General features: G+C 39.4%; 1 protein-coding gene across 1 annotated transcript in view; it reads left to right on the top strand.

Annotated features, from left to right (window-relative positions):
* Positions 1 to 27,390, top strand: part of LOC134211433 (uncharacterized) — a 122,617-nt gene that overhangs the window by 78,339 nt on the left and 16,888 nt on the right. Inside the window, 1 exon segment of the mRNA XM_062688285.1 lies at positions 25,856 to 26,087. Coding sequence (XP_062544269.1) covers positions 25,856 to 26,087 — 232 coding nt within the window.

Here is a 27,390-nt window from a genome sequence, read left to right on the forward strand (position 1 = left end):
TTTTGACGTAGGTCTACGTATGTGTTTTTTATACTGGGGTAAACTTTGCGATTGAGTAAATCTGAAACCGTCATGAAAATATGATCGGTTTTGAACGTTAATATCTCAGTCGTTTTTCGACGGTTTATTTATTTTTTGACCGTTCGATCAATGAAGAGTCAACACTTCGTTGTACTGTTCTAAAAATTTTGATTTTCAACTATTTATTATCATAATATGGATGATTTTGATTTGAGAAATTTATTGCTGGTAAGCACTTCCCTTCGATGGGACTCGAACCCACGACCCTCCGCTAGACTGGTGATTTTAACCCATTTATTATCGATAATTGGTAAAAAGTTAAGAAACTTACCAATCCCGTACTTGCATCACAAGCACAGATATCAAAATCAACCAACTTGCAGGTTTGAATCTAATTCTCAGTTCGAACAAGACTTCACGCAGACGCTGGTAGCTCACCTCAACATCGAAAACCATCGCAACGGTGGTGGTCGTCGCGGTGATTACTGCAGATCATTCAACCTCTACAATAGCAGCAATAGCTCGTTGATCAGCGATGTCGGGTTAATTATAAAAATACCGTCTGTTGCGGTCTCGCGCCACCAGCGATGATGCTACAAACTTATTCTAAATGGTGGCGTCTAAGCGAAAAATAATCGATTGGTGATGAAATTTCAACGCGAGAATCGAACAAGCGTTTGCTTGCTGTTAGTAATCAGGAAGGCGTATTGAAGAAAGAAAGTCGGTTCTTCTCAAGACCAGCATTTTCTGAAAAGGAATTGATTTCAAAATTCATTCTAAATGGAGGACAAGCATTTGGTTGCTGTTAGTTATTAGAAAAACGCATTATGGAAAAAAAAATTGAACATTGAAAAAAAAAAAAATTTTTGTAATAACGAGTGGAAACCAAAAATTGGAATGACTCCAATACTTTTCTATCGGAATAATAATGCTTTCACAGAAATATGACTTTATATGAATGAATGCTTAGAATGAAATCTTAGAATTGTCGCAAACACACTTGAACCGTTTGTTTGAGAAACTGCATATGTAACATTTTGGCCAAAAATAGATTTTTATATATTCTGAACCCTTGCCCAAAAATACATATTTTGGCAAAAAAAAACGAAAAAAAAACTGTTGTTCAGGAATGTATGAATTTTTGTTTGTTTGAGAAATGACATACGTGCACGCACTTTGAGGAGTAACTATGGAGTACTGCTTGCAATTTTCGCACTGGAAATGCCCCAGGGTGTTGAGTTTTGCCAAAAACTATTGATCTGTATCGAAGAAATCGAAATATTTGGTGCCTATTTGTTCGAAAACAGTTTTTTGTTGTTTTTTTGAAATTGTGTAAAATGGATGATATATTAGCATTAGCATTGTTACGGTGTAATTCGTAGATTGGACACTAGTGATACTCATGTTTTACTTTTGAGATCCTTATCTAGAATGCTATCAGAAATCAAGAAGGGGAGTGGTCCTTGATTCCAGTCTTAAACAAAAATAACAAAAGCATGAGGATTACTACTCCTGGCCACGCCCATCTTCACCGTAACTAGGGAGAGGAAGGAAGTGTTGTAGTACTTATTTAACGAGAGGCCACCGACTTAGTGACACCCTCATAAGTACCACGGAGTTGGATAATGAGGAAGGTATTCGTTGGGTCAGGATTTGCCTGTAGCTGGCAATGTAACCGTGGTAGATCTTACCCCGTACCACACCACGTAAAGGTGTCTACCCAGCATTACGGGTATGTGTAAAATGGATGATATATGCAGTTTCTCAAACTAAATGACACGTACACGCGACAATGCAGATTGCTAATATCCCGTAACATATTACCATTAGTCAAGGTATCAAAAGTTGTTGGCGTAGTAACTTGTTTGCTGTTAGTGATTGGATACACGATAAGATTCGGTTAATCATCGAGTTTCAGTCGAAAGCGCCAGCAGAACTCATGTGAAACTTTTGCCCATCATTCTGACTTTCGCTTAAATCGGTTCTTTTCAGAACCACAATTCAATGAAAGAAAAGAAGATGATCCGAGGAGATGTTTTATAAATGTGTTTTTTCAAAGAAATTCGGGGTGATACATAATTTCAAAATTACAAAAATGCATATAGTTGTGTAGAAATTTAAAATAATGTAGAATGCGGTGCTGCAATATTTGACTTTTGAAAAGCAAAAGTGCCGAACCCGAAAAATGCAAGTTCCGAACTGCTAGTAACAAATGCATGTATGTAACACTGTAACAGCTTCGTAGTCCTACGTCACCTTTGTGTACAATCCCATTAGGCAACCGTGTACGCACCATACTTTGCGCAGTTAAGGAAATGCAAAATTGAATCAACTCGTACAACTTACAGAAAGTAGCTATCTGTCTGAAATAGTTTCCATGCTGTAGTATTATTATCATATTATTGTTTGAGAACTAAATTTGGTACAAAAATTTGAAATAAATAATAAATTTAACTTCAAAGCAGACCCCTTATTATAATCCTAACTTTGCGCACATAACTTGGAAAATTTCTAACACAAAGCAAGCGTCCATCATACAATTTTTCATCCAAATTTTATTTTTTCTGCTAAAGCTGGTGAGATCTAACCAATTCACCCTTTCAAACCATTTGTACATAATTCAAAATAAATCATGGTCACGGTAATCCTAGGATATCTCATACAGCACATTTCAAGTAAAACCCAGTTTCTATAGGATTGAAACTAATTAAAAAATAGTTTTAAAAAGATACCAATCCGTTGAACTTGAGTTTTGATCGCTTAAATTTTATTAGATCAATTTATATATACCTATTCTTTTTTTACATGTTCGATACATTTAAATATTTCATATGATTTTTGACAAGTTTTAAATATTTACTTCCTTGAACTGCAATAAACATTTTGCACTAATAACGAATAGGTTTTATTAGTTGTGATTTTTGCATTTGTGTATCATGGCTAACACAGGAGTTTTGAAGTGAAAATTTTCAAGAATTTATTACCGGATTTAGGATGTTTTAGGCGTTCTCTTCTTATTCAAGCCAATCTAGACTAAACAGAATATGGAACAAAGAATCGAGAGAGCTATTTCAACTTCATTAATGCAGGAGCTGGAAAACTTAAGTAATGTATTTCTTTCTTAAATGTTCAGTTTGATCTCTTGAAATTTGCGAATACATAGATTGAAGGTGTAATCAGTGATACGAGTGATAGTGTTTAGCTAATCTGTGAAGGTTGGAGAGATTGTTTTTTCTTTAAATTAATTTCGTTCTAGAACTTTACCAATTGATACTAGAATTCATTTCTCTCTCTCTTCAAAAACTCTTCAATATCGTAAATCTCCTCCAATTTGATATAGAACCAATCCATTTCCAATGACAATTGCTTCAATTCTTCATACGTTAAATCTCCGTACCGCTATATATCTAGTCTATTGCTAAGATATTGATTATTTTTTCTCGCTTTAGAAGAATATAAAACAATCACGCTAGCTTATTATCGCGGACAGTTAAAAGATAAATTAACAATAGCTCTACCGGAGCGATTGATTGTCTACCCGTACGTTGGGTGAACAATGACACAACAAAACACGTCATAACTGATCTATACTTTGTTCACGCGTCAACATTAACATGCTAGTTACTTGGATTACATCACTTACCAAGGTGAATCCTTATCTAAGTAATGACACTTCCTCTCCTTACTTACAATACTCCTTCCCGTAACAACCGTAGAGATGCAGACGATTCGTCGGTTTCTAAAACAACGGTTGTTACACTAACATTCCTTCCCTTCCCTCGATGATCGTAAGGACGTGGCCGGCGCCGTTATTGACCCATTAATAGTTGAGCTTTCGGAACGTGCACATTGAGGATGGAGTGCTAATCCCAAGTCCCATCTGTTGGTTCCCTGTGCAATTCCGCTAGTTCTTGTCAATCACGGAGTAGCAACTACGAATTGTACGGTCATCCCATGCTCATGCTCATGCTCATGATCATGCTCAAATTTTATTTTTTCTGCTAAAACTACTATTACAATTCATGTTCATTCCATTTGTAGGCATATTTGAGAATATGAGGATGCCCAGCATTATTTTCTTATGATTTGACATACTTAGTATGTTTTCACGTCTGTTGGTGTATGTACAGTAGGGTGGCTAAAATTAGTATTGGAAAAACTTTGTTCAATTTTTTTGATGGGCCGCCATCCTATTCGGTTCTATTTGATGCCCTGATGCTCTGGACAAAATTTCAGCCAAATCGGTCAACGTTTGGGTGGTGCTAAACTCGTTGGAAGTTTATATGGAAAAATGTATGCAGAAACAACCAAAAACAGTAAATTGCAGCTGGACTACACAACTTACGATGAAAAACTATGATACTCATTCAGATCTTGTAGAATTTAATACAGAATGTTATGCAGAAAACCGCGAGAAGATTCGAGTTTGCCCGGCTAAGTTATTAGCATTCCTTTGCAGTGGGGTTTGAGCAAATTTCCTTTCTTTTACCTTTGAAAAGAAATAAATTCACCCCTACAACACTCCAGTAAAATGCTAATATCTTTGCCTAATAAACTCTAATCTTCTCGCGGTTTTCAGCATAACATTCTGTATTTAATTCTACAAGAACTGAATAAGTATCATTGTTCTTAATTGTAAATTGTGCCGTTCAACTGCAAATCACTGTTTTTGGATGTTTCTGCATACATTTTCCCATATAAACTTCCAACGAGTTCAGCATCGCCCAAACGTTGACCGATTTGGTTGAAATTTTGTCCAGAGCATCAGGGCATCAAATAGAACCGAATAAGAGGGCGGCCCATCAAAAAATTTGAAAAAGTGTTTTTTGAGCCACTCTAATGTACAGCCTCATTTATGTACATTGGCCACAGCTAACAAAAGTTCTTTTTTACGTAAACCCTATTCCGACGAGGTATATCATAAATGTTGAAAATATCGAAGAAATACGAGTTGTGCGCAAAATTAGGTACACTGTATTGAAAAATTGTTCCTAACATTGCGCATCATATATTTTAACGAAAAATGTAAATAACAAACCAAATTCTCATGAGATGGCTTCAACAATATTATAATTATTGGGTCCATGTGTAATCAGTTGTCAGCGAATGTAAAAATTACAAAAAATACAGTTTTTCGGGTAGACCGTCACTTGTCATTTGTGCTAAGAACACGCCATTTTGGTCATTTTCACTGTTTTCAGTACAAGTTTCGACTATTAAAATGAAAAATGTGGCATTTAACAGCGAAAAAATGCAGGCACTGTTATGATAACATGCATATTGTGTTGACAAGTTATAATTATATTTCGAAATTCAATTTAAACGCATTCTATTACAAAAATAACCGCAAAATGCGCAAAGTTAGGAGCTGCGCAAAGTTGGGTGCGTGCACGGTACACCTTTGAGGTTTTTAATCCGAACAATACCTTTAGACGATACATCTTTGCTTTGATATTTAATATTTACCAAGGGACATTGGAAACGTTAATGTGGTCAACTTTAATTAGCGATTGTATATCTAAAAATCCTTCAAAACAGTTATTGAAGATTCGATGTATTTGATGATCGAACTGATACCTAGAATATGCACGAGTTGCCCCTGATTTAAAAGATTTCAATGATTAAAACTTTACTAAGATTATTTACTTTAAAAAATGGAACAACAACAATAATTGTTACGACGGGAATTCATCCCGCCGCGTTCGTTTTCGGACTTTGGACAGAAACGTGTTTTCCAGTGTTGCGTTCCGCCAGACACTCGAAAACTTTTTGTTTCGTCCAGACGTCAGTATAGTACGGATAATTAATACAAATTTCTTCATACAAAGACAATCAAATCTACAGTGAGGTCTGAACATATTGGTACGAGCGAACATTCCCCCGCCCGTAAACCAAGTTGAACTTCCATAACAGTTAATTGGTTTACTCCACATACATTCAACACTCTATATACATTCACTAATATGCATTCAGTTTTACATTACTGAAAATATCGAACTTGAAAAATATCACAACCAAAGCACAAACAACTTGCAGATGACTCCGCCATCTCACAAGTAATCACGATTAGAGTTCACCAACACAGATCGATTACTCCTTTTCCTCGAAACCGATTTAGCGCTCTCCGAGAGTTCTCCGAACTGTTGATCTCAACCACTAAACTGCGGCCAGGCTAATCAGATGTAATATTTCTGCATCATTTGGTCCACTCGATTGGTCTGGTTGCGATTAATCATTCGGAATATTCACCAGATAGCAGCTCGACTCCGCCGACGCCATCTTCCAGCAATAATTGTTCCGGCTGTTGTCCTCGACGACAAAAGTTTTCGAGAATGTTACGACGGGAATTCATCCCGCCGCGTTTGTTTTCGGACGTTGGACAGAAACGTGTTTTCCAGTGCTTTACTGTTGTACACATGTAAAGATTGGACAAATCAAGCATCCGAAAGATATTCAATTTGCAAAAAAGAGAGCTAACCGCGGTGGAGGTTGGTACTCGGATTCTGATGGCTTTTCCGCAAACGTGACCTTTAAGTGGTCTTGTTGTGTAGGGGTTATCACGCCTATCTAGAGAGTAGGAGGTAGAGGGTTCGAGTCCCTCCAAGACACGTGAATTCTTTTTCGCAAATTTCATATCAACTTGTCCATTTCGAAACATGTGCTGTGCATATGCACAGCCAAGATATTTAACAACAAAAAAATTGTTTTCGTACGGCCGAGTTGCCGAATAATATGCAATTAATTGTAACTATTAATGACCAACGTTTCTCACATTTCTCGAAACCAAGCTTATTTTTTCTGCTTTTAAGATAAAAATGCAATCATAAATAACGGCGAATTTCGGAATCTATTGGACGATACAAACGCACAAGCTCCGAGGTTGCTGTTAGAGGATCGAAGATATACAATCACTGCAGTTTCATGTGGCGGAAGTCGTTTTTCAAGAATTAAGTTAAGAATGACAAACAAGCAGTTGATATGGTAACTTTGAAACGAAATGGTTTGGGCTTTCGACAATCAGCAGCTTAAGCGCCACTCTCGTTTTGGAGAGGCTGCTGTTGCTGTTTGAGCACTCGGCTAGAGACTCTTCACAAGGCGGGTTTGTTAAGGCTCAAACACCCGAATCTAATTAGCACTCCCATACAGTAGGTCTAAAAACATTGGGTCCCTACCTAAACAACCAAAATAATGAGAGGATATTCTATCTCCCACAGCGGTGTGATTATTAATTTAATTCCCCAGCACCCTGCTTGGTGGAAACGTCAACTTGAACTTGGGAACCCCTGCCCGATGAATTACACAAGATATAGGCAACCAGCGTATATTACTGTTTCGTTTGTTCCCTGCCTACGAGTGACGTCACTGTTATATAGTTCTAGTTTACAAAGGGTTTCTTATAACTAGGCAAACCTGTCTGTGGTGCGGTTGGTTGGGGTCAAGCGGTCAAGGCATGTGTTCACGTCGAGGAGATCGCACTCTTACGCTACCTGCCCCGATCTCGTTAGGACAATCACGTTTTGTTCGTTGCGCGCTGATTACGTAGGTCGCGCCTCCGTCAGGGAAAGCGTACGGACGGTTTGGCAATGTCCCACAGGGCTTCGGGTCACTACAATGTAACGTCGGTAACGGGCGATGGATGGTGCGGAAGATGGCTGTTATCCACAAATGGTTTCACACCCCCGCCACGTGGTGGCGCCAAAATGGTCCGCGATGTTTTTGGTTAGATTCTCCCACGCTAAGCTTGTTGGTAGCTTTTAGAACACCGCTTCGTCCAGTTCACCGTAATACCGTTCCGAGGTGGTGATATGGTCTACTTTCACAACCACCAGTTCTAGCCAACCACCGAAAGAGGTAGCTAGTCCGTGACCACTCCAAACTAACACCCACGTTGTAAGGTGGGGTTTCGACCTGACAACGCGTAAAAGAAATGAACACCATAACTCGAGATGCCTTAGTGAATATGTGCCAAAAACTCTTACCTGACCCAACAACTTCGATCACACTACTTTTAACTAAATTTTACAATTTCGGGCTTTCCATTAAACCTAGTGCAGAATGGCTTATTAGTTAATAGCATTTCTTCTTTTATTCAATACACTTACTTTCATAAACCTATTTTTTTAAGCACAATAGGTAACTTTAAGCACAATAGGCGAAAAAACAACTATCCGCACTGTAGAGGAACAACTGCTCAAGCTAACAATTTCCATCAAAGTAAATTAAAAACCCTCGACTCAAAATCTTGATCCCAATCTTTTGATCAAATCAAACAATACTAATAGTATCGGATGCTGTTGGAGGCAAATCCCATCTCATTTTTCCCTACATCTTTTTGAGGCTTTCTCTTTTCCATCTCTACGTTTTTTGAGGATGGAATGTCCTTGACCATACTTTTTTGTTTTTTTTTGTACCTATCTTTTTACCAATATTTTTATCTCTCTGACTGGGACTATCAATGAGACCCCCTGGTGGAACTCAAAATATATTTGAATTTCGCGAGCAAAGCAGTTTCTCGTCTCACGGGGAGATGGCGCGTTAGCATGCGAAAGTCATTGAAGCTTTCAACCGATAGGAAAGTTTCACGACTAACACTCTAGGGAAAAACAAATCTCTTACAACTTCACAGAACATTGAACGAGTAAAATTTTTAATTTTTTTGTTGTTTCATGAGCGTTAGGTCAATTTCAATTTATAATATTTACCTACTAGAAGAGTCAGTCTGACGCAGTACTGGTAGATTTCTCGATCGTCATGTGAAAGCGAAATTTCATTTAATTTCATTTCCAAGAGACCAAATGAAAATGTAGCGGGCCCCCGGTTACCTGTCACAATACAAACAGTCATGATGGGAATGTTGCTTTGTTTTGAAATCTAAATTACTAAATAGTTTTAATAGATCTGTGCAAATAACGATGACTAGTCGAGAACAAGATTATAATGTCCCTGGATTTCGAGTTAGAAGTATCATTATTGAAGAAGAAATAGCTTGTTTACAATAGTTCGACGCGCTTTCATGAAAAAAAAATCCGTGATAATTTAGCGGAATTCCTTCCTTTGTTTACGTTTTCTATGAAAGCGGGAGAGATTAAAATGTAAATATCGCGAGACCTCCCTGAATGAAAATGAAAATTTCAGTACTGGGCTAACGATCATTGCCTAACGTTGCTCGACGTCCTTTACATAGATCCAGCAGAGTTTCCGCGGCAATGCTTTTTGTGCATTCGCCTCAGAGGACCGGACCTAACCAAATCGAGCAGAGCTCGCTGGGTCACTGAAAGAAGCTCTTGAAGCGAAACCAGCTGCTTAGAACAGTAGCGTTCAACTATGAAAAAGGTACGACGCAAAACAAAACTGGTTCCCTCCAAGCTTGTTATATCAGTCCGAAAAGGGGGCTAAACCCTAGCCGCTAATATTGCATAGTCTTGTTTGATTTTTTTTTTGCTTTCTACGTCTGCTGCACATATTCAGCTCACAAATGTATCAGCAAATTCCATTGGACCGGTTAATGAGAGAATAATTCTTTCTTTCTTCTTTCTATACATAGGGCTTGCTTCAAAATTATTGTCAAGTATTTTTGTTGAATTTTTGTATAACGATAGGTCTCTAGTTAGGCTTGCGAACAAAGGCGTAGACTTTTACGCGGATTTTGGGATTTACGCGATTTTTTATGCGGTAGGTATCCCCCGCGTAAAAACCAACTCCAGTACCGGGTCTAGTACTCCAGTACTAGTAAACTTGCCGCACAAGATACATATTCATGCGATTAGCGGGCTTTCGACGCGACTAATAACGCGACTAATAAAATGCTTATAGAAATACACCCAACCAGCGACTGTCAGATTTTCTAACAATTATGTATAGGAACCTTACAAAACCTGTATAAGAACAGGGCATATGCAAAATTATTAGAATCTTATACAAAAAATGTAAGCTCACACAAATATTGTGAAAAAAACTTGCAAAATTGTAAGGTCCCTTACAGTATTTGTATAACAATCTAAAATTTCGCACATGCATCAGTTATTATAAAGGTACTTATAAAGAATTGTTTGAAAATCTAACAATCAACGGTTGGGAGTAGGACACAAAGTTGTAAATCAGACCAAATTCCAATGGGAATGTAGAGCCACTGGAAAAGTGGAAGAAGTAGAACGATTAGATGTTGACACATTGTTGTGTGCATTTTCTAAACATTGTTAAAGTACTCTAGCGCAACACGTGTTTTCAAAAGACAAAATGAAACACCAAATGAATTTAAAGAATATCTAAAAAATCACTGAATGAGTTGCTTGATTTCTGAAGAAATCTAAAGAAAATCGTAAGAAGCTCAAAATACGACCACCCATTCGCCTCTGAAAAACAAATCCAATGTACAGTACATGTTTTGAGTGTGGCCAAAAATGTTGAATATTTTATTATTTAATTAAAGTTTCTTCAGTTTTGCAAACAAGTCATTATCGGACAACAAGCTAACGAATGAAACCTTTGGTGGTCAAATACTTAATCTAGCCAAGAAAAAAAAGCCCTTCTTAGGTTCGATTGCTCAAACAACTACATACAGAATGGATTAAAAAGAGGATTGTTTATCGGTTATAATTATCACACTCCTATATAAAATTATTCGATTATTTTCTTTAATTTTTATTCCTATATTTACCGCCTAAATCACAAAAATATTCCATCCCAAGTTAAATCATAACAATTACATTTGCTGAAACCCAGAACCGTCACCCTCTTATGTATTTTTTTCTGATGTAGCAAACGAAAATTAGGTCACCGACTTTGCCACCCTCTGCAGAACACTTTTTTCCGGCCTGGGTTACGTTGAGAGCGAATCGATTCAGTGTCACACAACATATGTCCTACCACCCGGAACGGAGTGGTTTGCATACGGGGTGGAATCAAGTGCATTTTGAGATTGCAACCCCTCCCGGCCAGCAGCATACCTACATATTAACAACAATGAACTTGGAGGGAGAAGCTTCACGATTCAGTGAACCGAGTGCGCTACATCTCGATCATTGGCAGGCTATCGAAGGAAATTATCACATAAGTTTTAATTGAACATTTTCTAGATGGGAAAACTTTGCAGTATATAAACACAGACTAGCAGACGGGACAGCAAAAACAACTTCATGAAAATCCATCGCTCAGTTAGACAAAATAAAAAAAATCTTGTGACGTTGTGAACAAGAGGCTCTAATGAGAAAGTTTTAATCAATTTAATACGAAACAACAAATCGCCATAAATTGATGACGATCAAAATTCATTCATTGTAACCTCTGTTTCTCTGTGTAATAAGTATGAAGTCGTAAATTGTGAATGCAGTACATTTGTGGTGTCAGAAGCAGAAACAAATATAAAACAGCATCGCTTTTCTCTGGGTTTATGAGGTGCTTCAAAACAGCAGGGCTCAATTATCAGTATCAGTTAAGAATTTATCTATCCGATGTTCGATGTTCCATTGCAATGTAGATTCTATATCAAGACCGATTGCTTTGAAAATCTATGTTGAAAACCTTTACAAAAACAAATCTGAATATTTTTGGAAAATACAAATGGTTTATGAGGTGAAACGAACATGACTCCGGACGTTTCCTGCCAGCCTTAGAAGGTGTCAGAGTCCCAAGCTGTTTATCTTTCGCCACGGCAGAAATCTCATATTTTAGATATGGAATGAATCCGATTCTTTATGTTTTATGAGTGTGGATACGGGCAGCCGGCAGATTATCTGGCGACGTTATTTTGTGCTACAGGAAAGTTGAGGGAAGGTCTCGTTTTTCGGCAGGATGCTAGAGATATAAGTTGACGCAACCAATAAAGATCCAAACAACTTTTTACCCTTCTTACACCCTAAGAAGGGAAGGGAAGCACATGTATGTATGTGTGTGCGTTACAAAAATGTCACATCAAGATCTCAACCGATCTAAGCTGTCTGGGGATCGATTTTCACGATTTTTACTTCAAACGAAAGCTATGACTTTGTCATTGGAATCCTACAAATTTTATTTTGCAATCGGTTTTTCGGTTTCAGAGATATCTGTGAAATACGAACATGAGACATATTTTCAGAAATCTAATAATATTTTCTCATATCAATATTGCAGCCGTCTATGATTCATTGCCATTAAAGGCAATAATGTTCTTTTTTCGCAATTGGACATTGTGCGGTCAGACATTGGGTTCTGGAGATATCTCCGAATTACGAGCGTAAAACAGTCCATCACAAATATCTCATAAATTTACATCTGATCGAAGCTCTGTTCGTGGCAAGTTGAATCTGCAAGATGGATCTACGGCCTTTGTGTATTTTTATTGAAATTTATCAATTTTCCAGACATATCCCTTTTTATTGTTGAAATCGATAAAAAAATTATCACTATCATTTCCTCAGCGACGTATTTTTGCTCCATGTATATTCCTCTTCTCAAATAGACGACTTTCACACTTGTGTTTTTATGCTTCCTAAAAAATTTGTATGAAAAAATACGCGCTTAATTTTTTTGACCGAGATCGCAGCACTGTTAATGGCCGATCTTTACCATGATGCTTCACCACTCTCTGTGCTTGGACCCCGATTTCTCGTTAGCATCTAGGTATGTAATACTAAACCAATTCATTAACCTTGAACCGTCTGATAGCTAATTTGCTTACGCCCTTAAACGATATAGGGGAACGGTTCGGCACTTCATCTCATAGCTCCCATTTCCATCTCATCAAAATCGCTTTTGTTTTCTCATACGTAATCGGTAGGATCCCATATACCGACAAGGGTAATACCATAGAAGGTCAGACATAACACTCGAGAATTGCACATCGTACACCGATTTTCTGTTCAATTCAAATAACCATTACATAGTTGGCCAAGCTTGGGGCCCTCCTTAGCCGTGCGGTAAGACGCGCGGCAACAAAGCAAGACCATGCTGAGCGTGGCTGGGTTCGATTCCCGGTGCCAGTCCAGGCATTGGAAATTGTCTCGGCTTCCCTGGGGATAAAAGTGTCATCGTGTTAGCCCTCATGATATACGAATGCAAAAATGGTAACTTGGCTTAGAAACCTCGCAGTTAATAACTGAGGAAGTGCTTAATGAACACTAAGCTGCGATGCGGCTCTGTCCCAGTGTGGGGATGTAATGCCTATAAGAAAAAGAAGAAGTTGGCCAAGCGATCACTCAAGACGCGCAAATCACTTTTGCGCATTTATGACGGTCGCTTACTATCGCCATCTGTTTTGAGTTTTTCCCAAGTTAAGGAACACAAGTTCACTATATGCGTTTCGCATTGCACTTCCCGTAAAAGCTGCGTGTTCCAGTTATTGTATATTTTGACCAGAACTTTCAATTTTGTTCCCCAAGTGAATATAAGTATGCGTGATTCTGCTGTACTCCTCTCGAAATGTTTGTGAAGGTTTTCCTGCAACAGGATTACCACTTTAATTTTTTACTCAATATTGTTTGCAACATTTGTGTAACCTGGCCTCTAAAAAGCCAAAAACAAGCACCCTTCGTTGTTCCTTTTGCCCCCAATAGGTTAAAACAAAGGCAATATTGCGCTGTATTCTATCTGCAAAAAATTAAATGAAATATTTGTGATCATTTAAAGTTTGCCGAAATAGCAGCACTATGAACTTACAGTAACAGATTTTTTTGCTTCAATATAGACAGCCAATGAGGTATCCATTAGCCTTCCGAGCATAAAGGCGTTGGATTGCCAATCCGGAGATAACTTGTTCGATTCTCGGTCTGGTCTAGGATGTTTTCGGGTGGGGAACATTCTTGACTCCCTGGGCCTAGTGTATCCATTGTATTTGCCGCACAAGATACATACTCCTCATGCAATGGCGGGCATAGAAAAACATCAAATTAATAACCGAGGAAATGCTAATAGACTACTAAGATAAAAATCAGGCCAAGTTCCAGTTGGAATGTAAAGCCATTGAAGAAGAAGAAGATAGACAACTAATTAACTGTTATCGATAGCATCAATCATGGTTTATTCACTAGATACACGACAGGGGATCATTATCCTATGATTTTCGCGTTAGTATAATCGCTCCTTCGAGTTGATTTGAGTCAATCCAATAAAATCAACAATATTAGGGTGGCCTTACTGTGGAGGTCGAAACGTGTCAGGAAAGATACAATCAAGTTGTAGAAATTAATGAAATGGTAGGATACTACCTCGTCTCTTGACAAATATTATCCAATAAATAAATTTCTACGCATATTTTCTTCTTACCTATTTGTTATAATATTGCCAAACACTTAGTAGTTACACTCAGAAGCTTTCCGTGGCCCCATGTTCGAGCTTGTATCGACCGACACGTGAAAAACGAACCAATCCGCCGGGATCATAAATCTAAATATTTTAGTCTAGAACTCCGACAAAAACAACGCACGTGTTCCAACTTCATGCGTATGGAGACAACAGCAGCCGTTTTATTCGGTAGTCATGGGATGGAATGGAAATCGATTTGACCCAATCCCACTGAAGCTGTTAAGTGTTCGGGATCGGTTGGTCGACCCGACGGGTGCGTGGACACGTGGCGGTCCGACACTATGTATCGAACGAATGTTTCATGTCCTCGTGCAATTAGTAGGGCTTTCGATACGCTCGATAGGTGGAAAGTTCGTTTCCAGTGCGTTGCTTTCCAAGCCGTAGGATTTGTGTCATAAATATCGGTCCGGGAGAATATGCACGTTCGATGGCAGGCACGTAAAGGATTCGCAATCACATTGTCTGTGGCGTGGCGGCTTGAATGAGTTATTGCATAGGCTCTTCTGTAGGTGGTGCTGGTTGGTCATTCGCGAGTGTTGTGATTTATGACTTCTATGTGATATTTTTTTCATTTATCTGTGCTTGTTAGCAATCCCGCTTGTGTGTACTACGTATACTACAAACTGCGATTATGAAAACATTTCCGTAGTCAATAATTACTTGTAACATTTATTATGGTGCTTTAGCTGGAAACGGGGTTAGCAATTACGTGACAATTTCACTTGAGATACACATTCTGACGTATTTGTTTCCGATACGGAGCGGGGATATTTCACAAATTGATAAAAAAAACCTAATTAATACACTTAGCTTTAACCTTTCTTTTACATTATTAAAAATAGTATTTTGGCCATAACTTTTGAGCCAGATCCGATCTGACCCATTTTCAATAGGAAACAATGGGGTATGATTCGGATAAAGATAAGCTCTTTAAAAATGAGTGAATTTATTCGCACACATACATACATACGTACACACAAACAGACATCACAATGGGTCCCCAGCCTTTCTATAAAAAGTTCGTTTTTGGAGTGGGCATATGCCTTTCAGTACACACCTTTGCAACGTTCGCAGTTTCAAAATCATCATAGGCGATTAAACGCCAAGGTTGGCCAGGAGGAGGTTTTTAGAGATTAGATCGATCATTGAAAAGTTATGTGTATACCAGCTGACGAACGAGAACGGCCTGAAACTAATTGATTTCAGCGCTTCCAAGAATATAACCATTCGCAGCAACTACTTCCAGAGCAGCCTTTCGTATCGGTACACCTGGAGATCACCACTGTAGACAGAATCACAAAATGATCACGTTCTGAATGATGAAAGCTACTTCTCCGACATAGTCGATTTCAGGACCTAACGTGGCGCTAACATCGACTTTGAATAACTGGTGATGGTTGAACTGCGATCAAAACTAAGCGCGTCTTTACAAATATTGACGTCGAAAAAGAGTTGAGGACCATTGGAATAAAGTCAAATAACAACGCAACTGAAATCAACGTCGGGTTTGTTGGACTGATTCAACGGAACGATTGTTTCGACGAAGGGTGCAGACAGAAAAGAAGTGTAGAATGTGGAACGCTACACGCCAGTGATCTCCAAAGTGCGGCCCGCGGGCCGCATGCGGCCCTCCAAGACTTTTCCTGTGGCCCGCGAAGGGTTTCAGAGAATACACTACATGTGGCCCATTGTTATAACACGTATGACCCCAACCCCCATTTTATGACAAAACTTAAAATTTAAAACCATGCAGCTCAGCCGGTTTCTAACGGATTTTCAAGCTATCTTCTGGAATCGATCACAAGATGGGTTCCAAGTTCCATTGCCGTAAAATGGGGGTTGGGGTCGTACATGTTGAGCATTATGCACAGAAAAGCTTTTCATTGTGCCCATTTTTTTGTTGCAATCGGGTATTTTATCAAGTTTGCACCATTTAGTTATTCTAGGGCAATAAAAAAAAAAATAATCGTGTTATCCTCATGATTAATGAAATTCATCACTTCATATGTAGACTAACACCAAACATTCTCCGATGTTATTGCCCCGGGCTATAAAATATCATTTTTTTCTTCGCAAATTTAAACGAGCTTAACGTTGAACTTCATGTAAGAATAATGCTGCTTCACACTACCCCGTAAAAAGGATGCTTTTATTCTTAAAAATAAGTAATTCAACTGAAAAATTGCTAGATTATTAACTCCAGGAAACACATTGACTATCAACTATTATGTCAACGTATTTTAAGCTACGGAAAATATTGAACGAAATCAAGATTTTTCCTTGCTCCGATATTGATGAAGAGAAGGTTTCAGAAAATTCAATTGATATTCGGAATGCAGATTTACTCAAGTTTTATGCAACACTGCTGAAATGTTCACCTGGCTTCAAAAACACTTTTGAAACATGCTGTAGCTATTTGCGCGACAATTTATAGTGAACAACAATACATAAAAATAAATGCATAAGGTCATATAGTCGGAGTATGTACTGCTAAACCGCACCAAGCGGCTTTTAGACTGTCTTGTGATACTTTGCCCGTAAAAAGTGTAACCGTTCGGTTCCATTTATGCTTGTTGGCTCCACCACAAGTCCTTTTCATTTCCCCTACCGAATACAACCCTGTAAACAAATGTTGAAAACACAGTCACTCCACACTCTGAAAAATCTTCACGTCATATTTACCTGAAAATAAATGTGGTTCTCATCCACCATACTTTTCACGTAAGAGTGACCTGAATGGCTTGTAACCTGAACAAAATTTTACCTCGTTGAGTTACGTGATTTATCAGGTGAATCTGACTGGATTTTCCAGTACTAATGACGTGAAGTTTGAAAGTAGTTACGTGTTTGATCAGGTGAACTTTACGTGATTTCTACGTACTGGTTACGTGAAATTTCAGTAAAAGCTACATGACATCATGTAACCACTACATGGTTTGAAATATATTGCAAAATTGTTTTTTAATGAATGCAAAATAAGCTAGTGACTGCCTGCAGCCGTAAACAGGAGACTTCTTCGCATTGTTGATGCACTTGATGCGTTCAACTGCATTTGATGCAGAATGATGTTTTTATCATTAGGCAGAAAATGCTGTCATTCAACCATTGCGCTTCGGGAAAACACTGTTGGAGCGAACAAATCAGTTACTGAAAACAGTCGAATAAAACTATTAGATTTGTAGAAAAAGATGGAACTAGTTTCTTTCTCGAAAATTGCTGCTATTTTCGCTGTTAAATCAAGCAAAAAGTAGTTCACTCTTGGCAGTTGAAATCTGGAATAGAAATTTTCTACTAACGCTACCGAAAACGGTAGTTATAGGCTTCATGCAGCTTTATCTTCTTCCATATTACTTTCTACGAATCTTATAAATTTTATTCGACTTCCGCTGATTTTTTTTTTTCAAGGAGAGAACATGCAGGTTCGGAAAATCCCCGCCTAGTTGCACATGAAATATCGCTTACCTCTGCAAATCGTATAATTATGTTTAGGTTATGTGTCTTTCATTCTTACTTGAGTATCAAGTCACTCTCACGTGAAAAGTATGGTGGATGAGAACCATATTTGTTTTCAGGTAAATCGGACGTGAAGATTGTTTACAATGCTAGTTTTCCGCAAATACCGAAGCTGCAATCACACTAACACAATTTCACTTTAATTGTTTACGAGTACATACAAACATATTCACCAAGATTTTTAGTAAAAGTTACGTGAATTTCAGGTGAACATTACTAACATCACGTAACAATCGTCGTTTGTTCAAGACAGATCAGTTACGTGATTTTTCACGTGAATATGACGTGATGATTATTTAGAGTGCACGATGGTCAAGTCAGTGTGAGTGAACCTGTTCCATTCCTACTCGTACCGAACACTTATGTCAAACGAGGTTCGAGCAGTTTGAACGCGGGCAAAACATTTGCAGCCCTGAATGCTTAAGGTCACTCCTGATGGAATCCAAGCTTAAAAGTGCTCGCGTTTTCGGGGGCACACCACTCGATACGGAAGCAACGCACAACTGTCATTTTTATTATTTATAACGCGAGCACCTTTAATCTTGGATTCCGTCAGGAGTGACCTTAACGCTCACCCACAGATGTCACTAGGTTAGAGCAAACATTAGGGTGCAGAAAATTGAAGCATAAACGTCAATAAAAAAAAATATAATCATTATATGAGACCAAAATGTTATAAAAGCTATGACTATGTCACACTAGGACCTCTTTGGTGCCAGTTTCTCGAACGGAATAGTAGTGCGCGCGTGGATAACTACAATAGTTTGAGGTTAGAAAACCTCATTTTCTTGGTGTAAAATTTAATAACTTTAGTGGTTTATTTTCTCTTAAATCTAGAATTAGAATGGCCAAGAGACAGGTGCAATCAAACAAAGCATCAATGTAAATATCTAAAATGAAAAAAGTACAAAAATATGGTTAGTGTTAAAACGTGAGTTTATGTTAGTAAAAACTTAAAGCTAACTTGTTAAAATTTTAGTAAACAATGATTTGCCTAGAAAACGAAACAATTATCAGTGAAACAAACAGAAAAACATAGAAAAAGGTAAATAAGAATAATGATCAATAATGAACGGAAGTGAGGTTAGGTGTAGGGACGTCACGGGTACTAATGGTGTGTGAATAGGTCCACACAAAGGGCCTTTTTCTTTCCGTCGTTTTTCCTAGGGCCCGGTGAATTCCGCAAGGCCAGAACAACGAGTCCGCAACGAGAAGATCTGAGGCCAAGCCAACCACAATCGCCATCTTGTTCGTCCGGCGTGTGGAAATAGGCGTCGCTCCTCGTGGCGTGAACCCAAATTAGCCAACAGCGGCCAAGGGGCCAACCATACCGACCATCGTCGGCAATTTTCTTGAATCATCCAGTCAACCCGTTGACAACTGCTGGTAACTGATCCGCATCAACAGTCCGACCTTCCGGCAACCGCAAGATGCCGCAACGAATCGGCAATTAAAACCACTTTGGAGACTGCCAACTCGACTATATGTATCTGGTAACCACGGGCTATTACCGAGCATCGCCCATCTCACGACATCCGCCGGCTGGCCAATGTCCTCCGTCAACACCTACCACTTCCAAGGATCCGGATCCGCAACACCCAAAACGCATGCATGCAATACAGCTAAGTACCCACCTTATGTGACGTCACCAGAGAGTAATAAACCCTTTTGTTAGTTAAGCGAAATTCAATGGTAGAGATTTATTTGGAGACTAGCCCTGATTTATGAAATTTTCACCATTTGTATTTGTTCCGTTTCAACCGGGTTCACAAAGGAACCGTCCAAGCCTCGCCTTCCGAGTAACTCAAAATAGTGTGATTTACCCTATTAGCTTTAAACCCTATTTTACTCCGACACAGAGAACATCCCTAGAAGGTGTTTCTTTACGATTCGTTCCTGCTTCAACTGAGTTTCATTGAGGTTCGTGTATGGGGTAGGATATACATTCAACGACCCTCAGATTTACCCACCCATTGAGCAAGCAAGTTACAAAAGAACACAAAATAATATTCATATATCTATGTTTGTGCTTATTTGATAGAAAATATCTTCGATTACTAATACGAGTTCAATGAGCTTTGTAAACAATTACAACTGTAACTGATTTGTGCGTACAACAGGGTGATTTTCCTTTGGTACTTGATGCGGATTAGCAGACCCCCGACCATATAACCATTGGGAAAATAGCTTAGAATACTTTCTGCCAACTGATCCGAAAAGATGGTGATGCAAAAGAATTATGAAAGTAGTGTATGAAAGAGTAGAAACAGTAGTATCGACTAGCAACGGCGATAAAATATCATTTTGTACTAAGCATTAAAATTCTATTTGAAATGAAAAACAAATAGTGCAAATATACTGAGGCCCGCTTCAACAGTGCAAAAATGCAATGCGGCCCTTGATAGTAAGCATGCTGGGGACCACTGCTATACGCGGACAGATAAATCAACCTAAGATTTGAGTTCAAAATACTAAATGATGAGAATAGTGCAAGAAAAACTCAAAATTCGGATAGTTTTCCCATGATTGTTGTCAAAACAAGAGCAATATGCAAGCTCCTCGTCGGAGTTGCTCGGCCCAATAACCCAAATTTTAGCATAGTCAATACTAGCTGTATGTGTATGGCCTTGCCCGGAATTGTAAGATTGACTCCGTGTTTGCTGATACAATTGAAAAATGATGAAAGCTGTGTAACCAGTGGTTCCAAATTGAACTTGCAGCTTCCGCCGCAAGGTCACTTGCAAAACCACAGTGTACTCGGACACTCGGTAACTCACGTTACAGCGGTTTGAGCGTGGGCAAAAGATGAGAGCCCACCCTAGTTCTCTCATTTGCCAGTATATGGAACCGGAAGTGTTACCAAAATGAGTGGTAGCTTCGGCAATGATCGTTACCTTCGTCGTAATTTCTCGATCTGCTGAGCTCAGCTATTAGCCAAGGGAGATTATTCGGTCCGTGACTACAAGCGGGAGTAGTAGTGCGCGCCGTGTTTTCCCCAATATTTAATAAAAGTTAGTGAAGTTTAAAGTCACATGTGGTGTATAAACTAAGTTGTGCTTGTTCTTTTCAGGAAATAGAAAAACTAAAGTCATTGGTTAAAAAGCTTAGTTAATAGTAGTAGCAAATAGTGGTGGCACGAAATTAGTACAGAATACATTGTGAGTACGGTGAACTTGGTTAGAAGAAATCCTACGTCAGAAGTGTAGTAAAACTATTGTTCGGTTTTTTCTTATTATTGATAGAGATAGGAGTGTTTAAGCAGAGCAAAAACCCAGTGTATTTGAATGGGAGTAAAGGCAAACTACTTCGACCCTACTTACTCAATTTTGGCTTCCCGTACGGATGTTCGAGGTTGGGTGAATTAAACTCACTATTGGGTAGTTTATTTCTTCCGTGTATACACTCAACAAGAAGAAGGTAAATAGTCTTTAGACAAACGAATATTTAATAGGAGAGCCAAGAAAGTGACGTAACATGGGGTCTAATCACGTGGGCAGGTCCTAGTGGATCTTTTTCTGCTCTTCTATTCCTTGGTGTAAACAGGTGGTGATTTGGCATTCCCCAGGGCGAAAGTTGGACCGATTCCCTAACCAGCGCATGGAAATTCCCGCCGCATACCGGACCGTTCCGGACCGAATTGGGATCATTTCAACATCGCCGGCGTTCCGATCGAGCCACGTGGATAGGCCATTGTGAAACGGACCGGACCGCACCTTTGTTCCGAGCCGTCGGCCATTGCTTTCGCCAAGCGTTTACCGTCGTCGAACCCCACGCCAACTCGCCAAAGTCAGTCCGGAAACAGCCGGCGTACACCACAAGCCAGGTCGCTTCGTCCAAAATCAAACCGGGGACCGTCGCCAGCGTCACAAGCCAGCTCGTACCACCAGGAAGTCAATCCGGGAAGCGTCGTCGAACACGGCCAGCCAGCTCGTTTCGTCAAAATTAGAGTTTGCACGCCGCCGACGAAGAAGTCCCGCTCGTACCGTCCGAAATCGAGCCTAAACCGTCACCGATTACCGGAATTTCGTCCACCGTCAAGCCCGAGCGCCTCTGCCAAGCCGGAGCCTCCTCGTACCGTCCAAAATCGAGTCGAACCCGTCGCCGAACATCGGAATTTCGTCCCACGTCAAGCCCGCGCGCCTCCACCAAGCTGGATGCTTCTTGCGCCATCCGAAATTGGGCCTGAATCGTCGTTATCCTGTGCACCAGAAGCCGAGAAGCGTTGCAGCCGTCATCCCACCTGCGCAGCGGCCAATCCTGTCGATCACGGAGGGATAAGGTGTCGTTATCCCGTGAGTCGGTCGTTATCTCGAATGCCGCACAGAGAACTGGTACCCCTATCGAAGACATCACTAATGTCAACGGAGCCCCATCGACGAGGTCCATCGGCCATCGCCAGCTAGAGCCCCAAAGGCCAAACCGCAAGTACCCCAAGTATGTTGTGACGTCACTGATAAGAAACACCCATGTCGGGGCAATAAATAGTATGTAAAATTATATACCGTTGAGTAGCGCTTTTCTTTAAGAAGCAAGCATTCCCTTGGTTAGCACACCACAGTTTTCCACTTTTGTCGACCTTTTTCCGGACTCAAAAGGAGTTACCAAGCCTCGCCCATTGTGGTCTGAGCGAATTCTCTCCCGGGGACAGCTTTTGAGCTCCCTTTTCTACGACGTTGTTTGTCAATATTTCCACTTTGTTCCATTGATTGGCAAGTGTCGCGAAACACACAGAGGTGTGTATGCTCCTGCTGAAGGTGAGTTTCTTTGGTGAGTGGTAGATATTACGGTCAGAAGAGATTGTCTCTCAGATTGTCAGATTGTCTCGTTTCCTAGCTCCGGTAGCTAGCGGGTAACAGCTGTAGGTCATTTGAGGATAGGGGCACAACTATAGGCTAACGATTATCTAGTGATGAAAAGAAGGATCATTTTACTTTTGGTTGCATTAATTGCGATGACTGAACTTTTCATATTAAAAAGTTGTCTGTTTTCTATAGAATACCATCCCCGTTTTCCAAATGACCCTTCCACCATCTATAATTGTCTCCTTGAGATGCAGAATACGTATTTCAAACTTGGCTAAAACCGACCAATGCAAGCTCGGTTTTCAAAGAATACTCCTTCCTACCCATACTCTTTCTTTTTACAGTGACCCCCCACCCTTTTTATAATTGTTTTCTCAAGATGAAAAATATGTGGTCTAAATTTGGTTTAAATCGGTCAAGCGGTTCGGAAGTTACACTGAATTGATCGACAACTAAACAATACATTTCCCTCCACTGTTCCACATTTGATTGAAATCGGTCAAGCGGCTTAGAAGTTACACTGAGTTGATCCGAAACTAATCAAAACCCCTCCCCCACACCCTCCCTCTTTTCCTAAGATCATCATGCTCCCTTATCGTCGTTTCAATATGACCCTAACAGTACTTTCAAATCGCAATAAACTTCTTCTTCTTCTTCGTTTGAAACTTCTTGACTTCTCCTATTTCGTGGAAATCTATGTTCTCAAACGTTTACCTGTTTTGTAAGACGTTCCTGAAGGGCACGCAAAAAAAGTCACACTTACGGTGTCCGGGTCATATTGACCCAGATTTGACTTATATCTCCGGCATTTCTCAGTCAAGTTTACATGCTTATATACCCAAAATAATCGCCAGCTCATAAATTTTTCGGAGCTGACCTGAGGTTGATGATCGGCCACACCCACATTCCGGTGAAGAATCGACAGTAGGCCCCTTATATATGAAGAAAAATTTACAATAATACCCCGCAACATCGATTTTATCATTGTTTTTCACCAAAATGTACTAAGAATTATTTCATAGTTGGGGAACGTGATGCTGTCAATATTCCTGCAGATGTTCTAGGTTTTCCAAAACATTCTGGAGTTCAGACCTAAAGAGTCAACCACGACAACGACCCTCTGTACAAAACCAATAAAACCACATTGTGTCCGTATAGCTCCTTTGACGCCATGCACATGATTTACGATTTAGATATGTCGAAATCGGATATTCTAAGCCCTTTAAATTGTTCTGTAGTTTAGACCTAAAGGGTCTATCACGTCAACCACCTTCGGTACAAAAACCAATAGCACCACATTGTTTCCGTATAGGTCCTTAGAGGCGTATGATTTACGATTCAGATATGACAAAATAGGACGTTCTTAGCTCTCCAAATCGTTACCCTCGTTACAAAACCAATAGTACCGCATTGTGTCCATATAGATCCCTAGAGCCCATGCGCATGATTTACGATTAAAATATGTCCAAATCGGATGTTCTAAGCCCTCCAAATCCTTGTGTAGCGCAGATCTAAATGATCTACCACGTCTACTACCCTCGGTAACAAACCAAAAGCACCGCATTGTGTCCATATAGGTCCATAGAGGTCATGCGTATGCTCCACGATTTATATATGATCAAATGGAGTTGAATCATCCTAATCATTAAGGAATTCATTATATAATAATCAATTTGGATGTTCTTAGTTCTTCAAATCATTCTGGTGTTCAAACCTATAGGTCTACTACGTCAACTTCGCTTGGTACAAAATCAATAGCACCGCATTCTGTGCATATATATTCTCAGAGGCCATGCGTATGATTTGCGTTTTAGATATATCTAAATCGAATGTTATAAGTTCTCCAAATTATTCTGAAGTTCAAATCCATATCATCACATCGACACATCGATTTTGTACCAAACGTGATTGAACTGGTTGACCCACGACGAAGGCCCTTCGTAGCTAAGTAATAAAAGCACTATTGTAGCGTACTGGGCGTAATGAATCTCATGCGCATGACATCTGAGGACCAATATGAACATAAAGGATTAACCTTCAATTAATACCAAGCGTCTTTGACGTAGTAGACATAAAGGTCTGAGCTCCACAATTATTTGCAGAACTTTGAAAATCTACTTTTAACATGTAGAAAACGTAAATCATACGCATGGCCTCTAGGGACCTATACGGACACAATGTTGTGCTATTGGTGTTGTACCGAGGGTAGTTCGTGTGGTAGACCCTATAGGTCTGAGCTCCAGAACGATTATATCCGATTTGGACATATCTAAATCATAAGTCATACGCATGGCCTGTAGGTAGGGACCTATATGGACACAATGTTGTGCTATTGGATTTGTACCGAGGGTAGTTGACGTTGTAGACTTTTTAGGTTTGAACTCGATTGAAAATGTGGCCTAAATCGTTCACAAACGTTCTGTGCTGAAGCTAATGGGTACCATCTGATCAAAATTACGCTCATTTGCGTACGATTAAATGGATCCTTGATAAGTGACGCTGAACTGGGATAAAGCATAGTAAAGGACATAAAAGCGAAACAACAATCGATTTTATCCAAAAACCATAGTCGTAATGTTATTTTTAAATCGTGCTTATACTTTCTAGGACACCCTGTAGAAGTTCAAAGCTACCATGTCGTGTTTTGCATTTGTTCAGTTTGGGCCGCTCGTACCCCAATAAAAATATATAAACGAATAAAATTCGACGGAATATTGATGTAAACAGACAACTCCGCTTAAGCACATACAACGCCAATCCCCAGAAAAATATGAGTATTATGTGATTACTAATTATTTGGAAAAATTAATTCCATACACCTATTCTCAGAATCCCATCGTGCATTGCCATTCTATAGGACACAAAAACAGTTTTATTTATTGATATTCAGTCCATGAAGACCCGGTTACCAAGCAAAAGAGGGCAGACGCGATTTCCGCCCTGGTCGATACAACCTTTTGCATTATATTTCGAGTTGGATTACTTCCAATGCTTCATCATAAATTCTCAGTTATTAACTGTGGAAGTGCCTGTTCGTACGGAAAAATACTCTCGTGTATATTATTGTGTCATCGCGTGACAACGAATAAATTTCAAAATCATTGTCATTGCTATTCAAACCAATTCCAACACGCTGCAGTAAAACCTGTTATTTCTGTTGTTACGATGCTCGCATGATATTACGGCGTCTCCGCATGCAAATTTTGTCTAATTACTTTCCGTTATTTTCCATTACCACACAGGTACGGCTCCAGCAGCAGTCAGGCGTCGCAAAGCAGTGGCGATATCTGCCGGATATGCCACTGCGAATCGGACACACACAATCCACTCCTGACACCCTGCTACTGCTCCGGAAGTCTCAAGTTCGTGCACCAAACCTGCCTACAGCAATGGCTGACAGCGTCGGAGACGAATGCGTGCGAACTGTGCAAGTTCCCCTTCATCATGCACACCAAGATCAAGCCGTTCAACGAGGTGAGATAATTTGATGGATGCGGTCGGTGAGGTAACCGTGTTGAATAAGAACATTCTACCAGTCATATGTTACACATTATAAATAAATATTGTCTATGGGACCGTACACATATTACGTAGGCACTTATGGGGAGAAGGGGGGTCTGTCGTTTTCTTACGTTTGACTTGAGTTCCTATGAGTATTTAGGAGTTTCTTCGGAAAAGCTAAAAGAAATTCTCTCAAAAACATTAGACTTTTTTTTAATTCTCCAGAAATATTTTTAGCAAATCTCCAGATTTTTTTTAATTCTTCCCGGAATTTCTTCCGGAAATTCCTCTAGAAAATACCTCTGGAGATAATTCAGAAAATTCCTCCAGTAATTACTTCACAAAATCCTTCAGAAATTCCTTTAGTGACCCATTCCGAAGTTTCTCCTCCATTTATTTCTCCAGAATTTCCACACGAATTCTTTCATTTGTTTCAGATTTTCCTTTAGGGATTCCATCAGATGTTGCTTCAGGAATTCAATTTAAAATTTCTTCAGAAACTCTTTCGGGTATTCCTTTAGAAAACTCTTTTAAAATTCTTCGAAGAATTTATTTAAAAATTCATTCCAAAATTCCTTTACAAATTCCTTCGGAAATACCTGAAATTATTTCCACGGGAATTCCTAAAGTAAGGAAATTTCCGAAAGAATCTTTCCATTAATTTTCGAAGGGATTTCTAACGGAATTCGTTAAGGGATCTCTGAAGGAACTCTTGAAGGCATATTTGAAGGAATTGTTGTGAGTATTTCCTAAGTAACTACAGGAGATATTCATGAATGTTAGATGTTTCCTTCAAGAATTCGTTTTGACATTCTTAGCAATTTATTCGTCGCGTCCGCATGTGCAACCTGTGCACTGCACATGTTGCAATTTTATCCCCAACATTTAAACTCTAGATAGATTTCTTGTCTTTCTAATCCAAGCATGTATTTGAATTATGTGCATTTGAAAGATGTTTCATGCAAATTTGACTATTAAATACATAAACGGAAAATATACATGTTTTTTATAGGCGGCATGTGATGTGAGGCAACCAAACGCTGCGATGGGGACGCGTTATAGTTTTCTCTACCATACCGAATCGACCCATCGACACCACATGACATGTTGTATCACCCTTAAAGTAAATTACACATCGCATGAATAATTTTCACACATGACGATGATGACACGAGAGAATAGCAATCTGTGTGAAAATTATGTGTAAGACATGCACAGTAGGGCAGTTCAAATTTCAAAAATGTTCGAAAATTCCAACTCCCATATGTCTATTAGC

This window comes from Armigeres subalbatus, chromosome 2, assembly GCF_024139115.2.
Source record: "Armigeres subalbatus isolate Guangzhou_Male chromosome 2, GZ_Asu_2, whole genome shotgun sequence".
NCBI lineage: Eukaryota > Metazoa > Arthropoda > Insecta > Diptera > Culicidae > Armigeres > Armigeres subalbatus.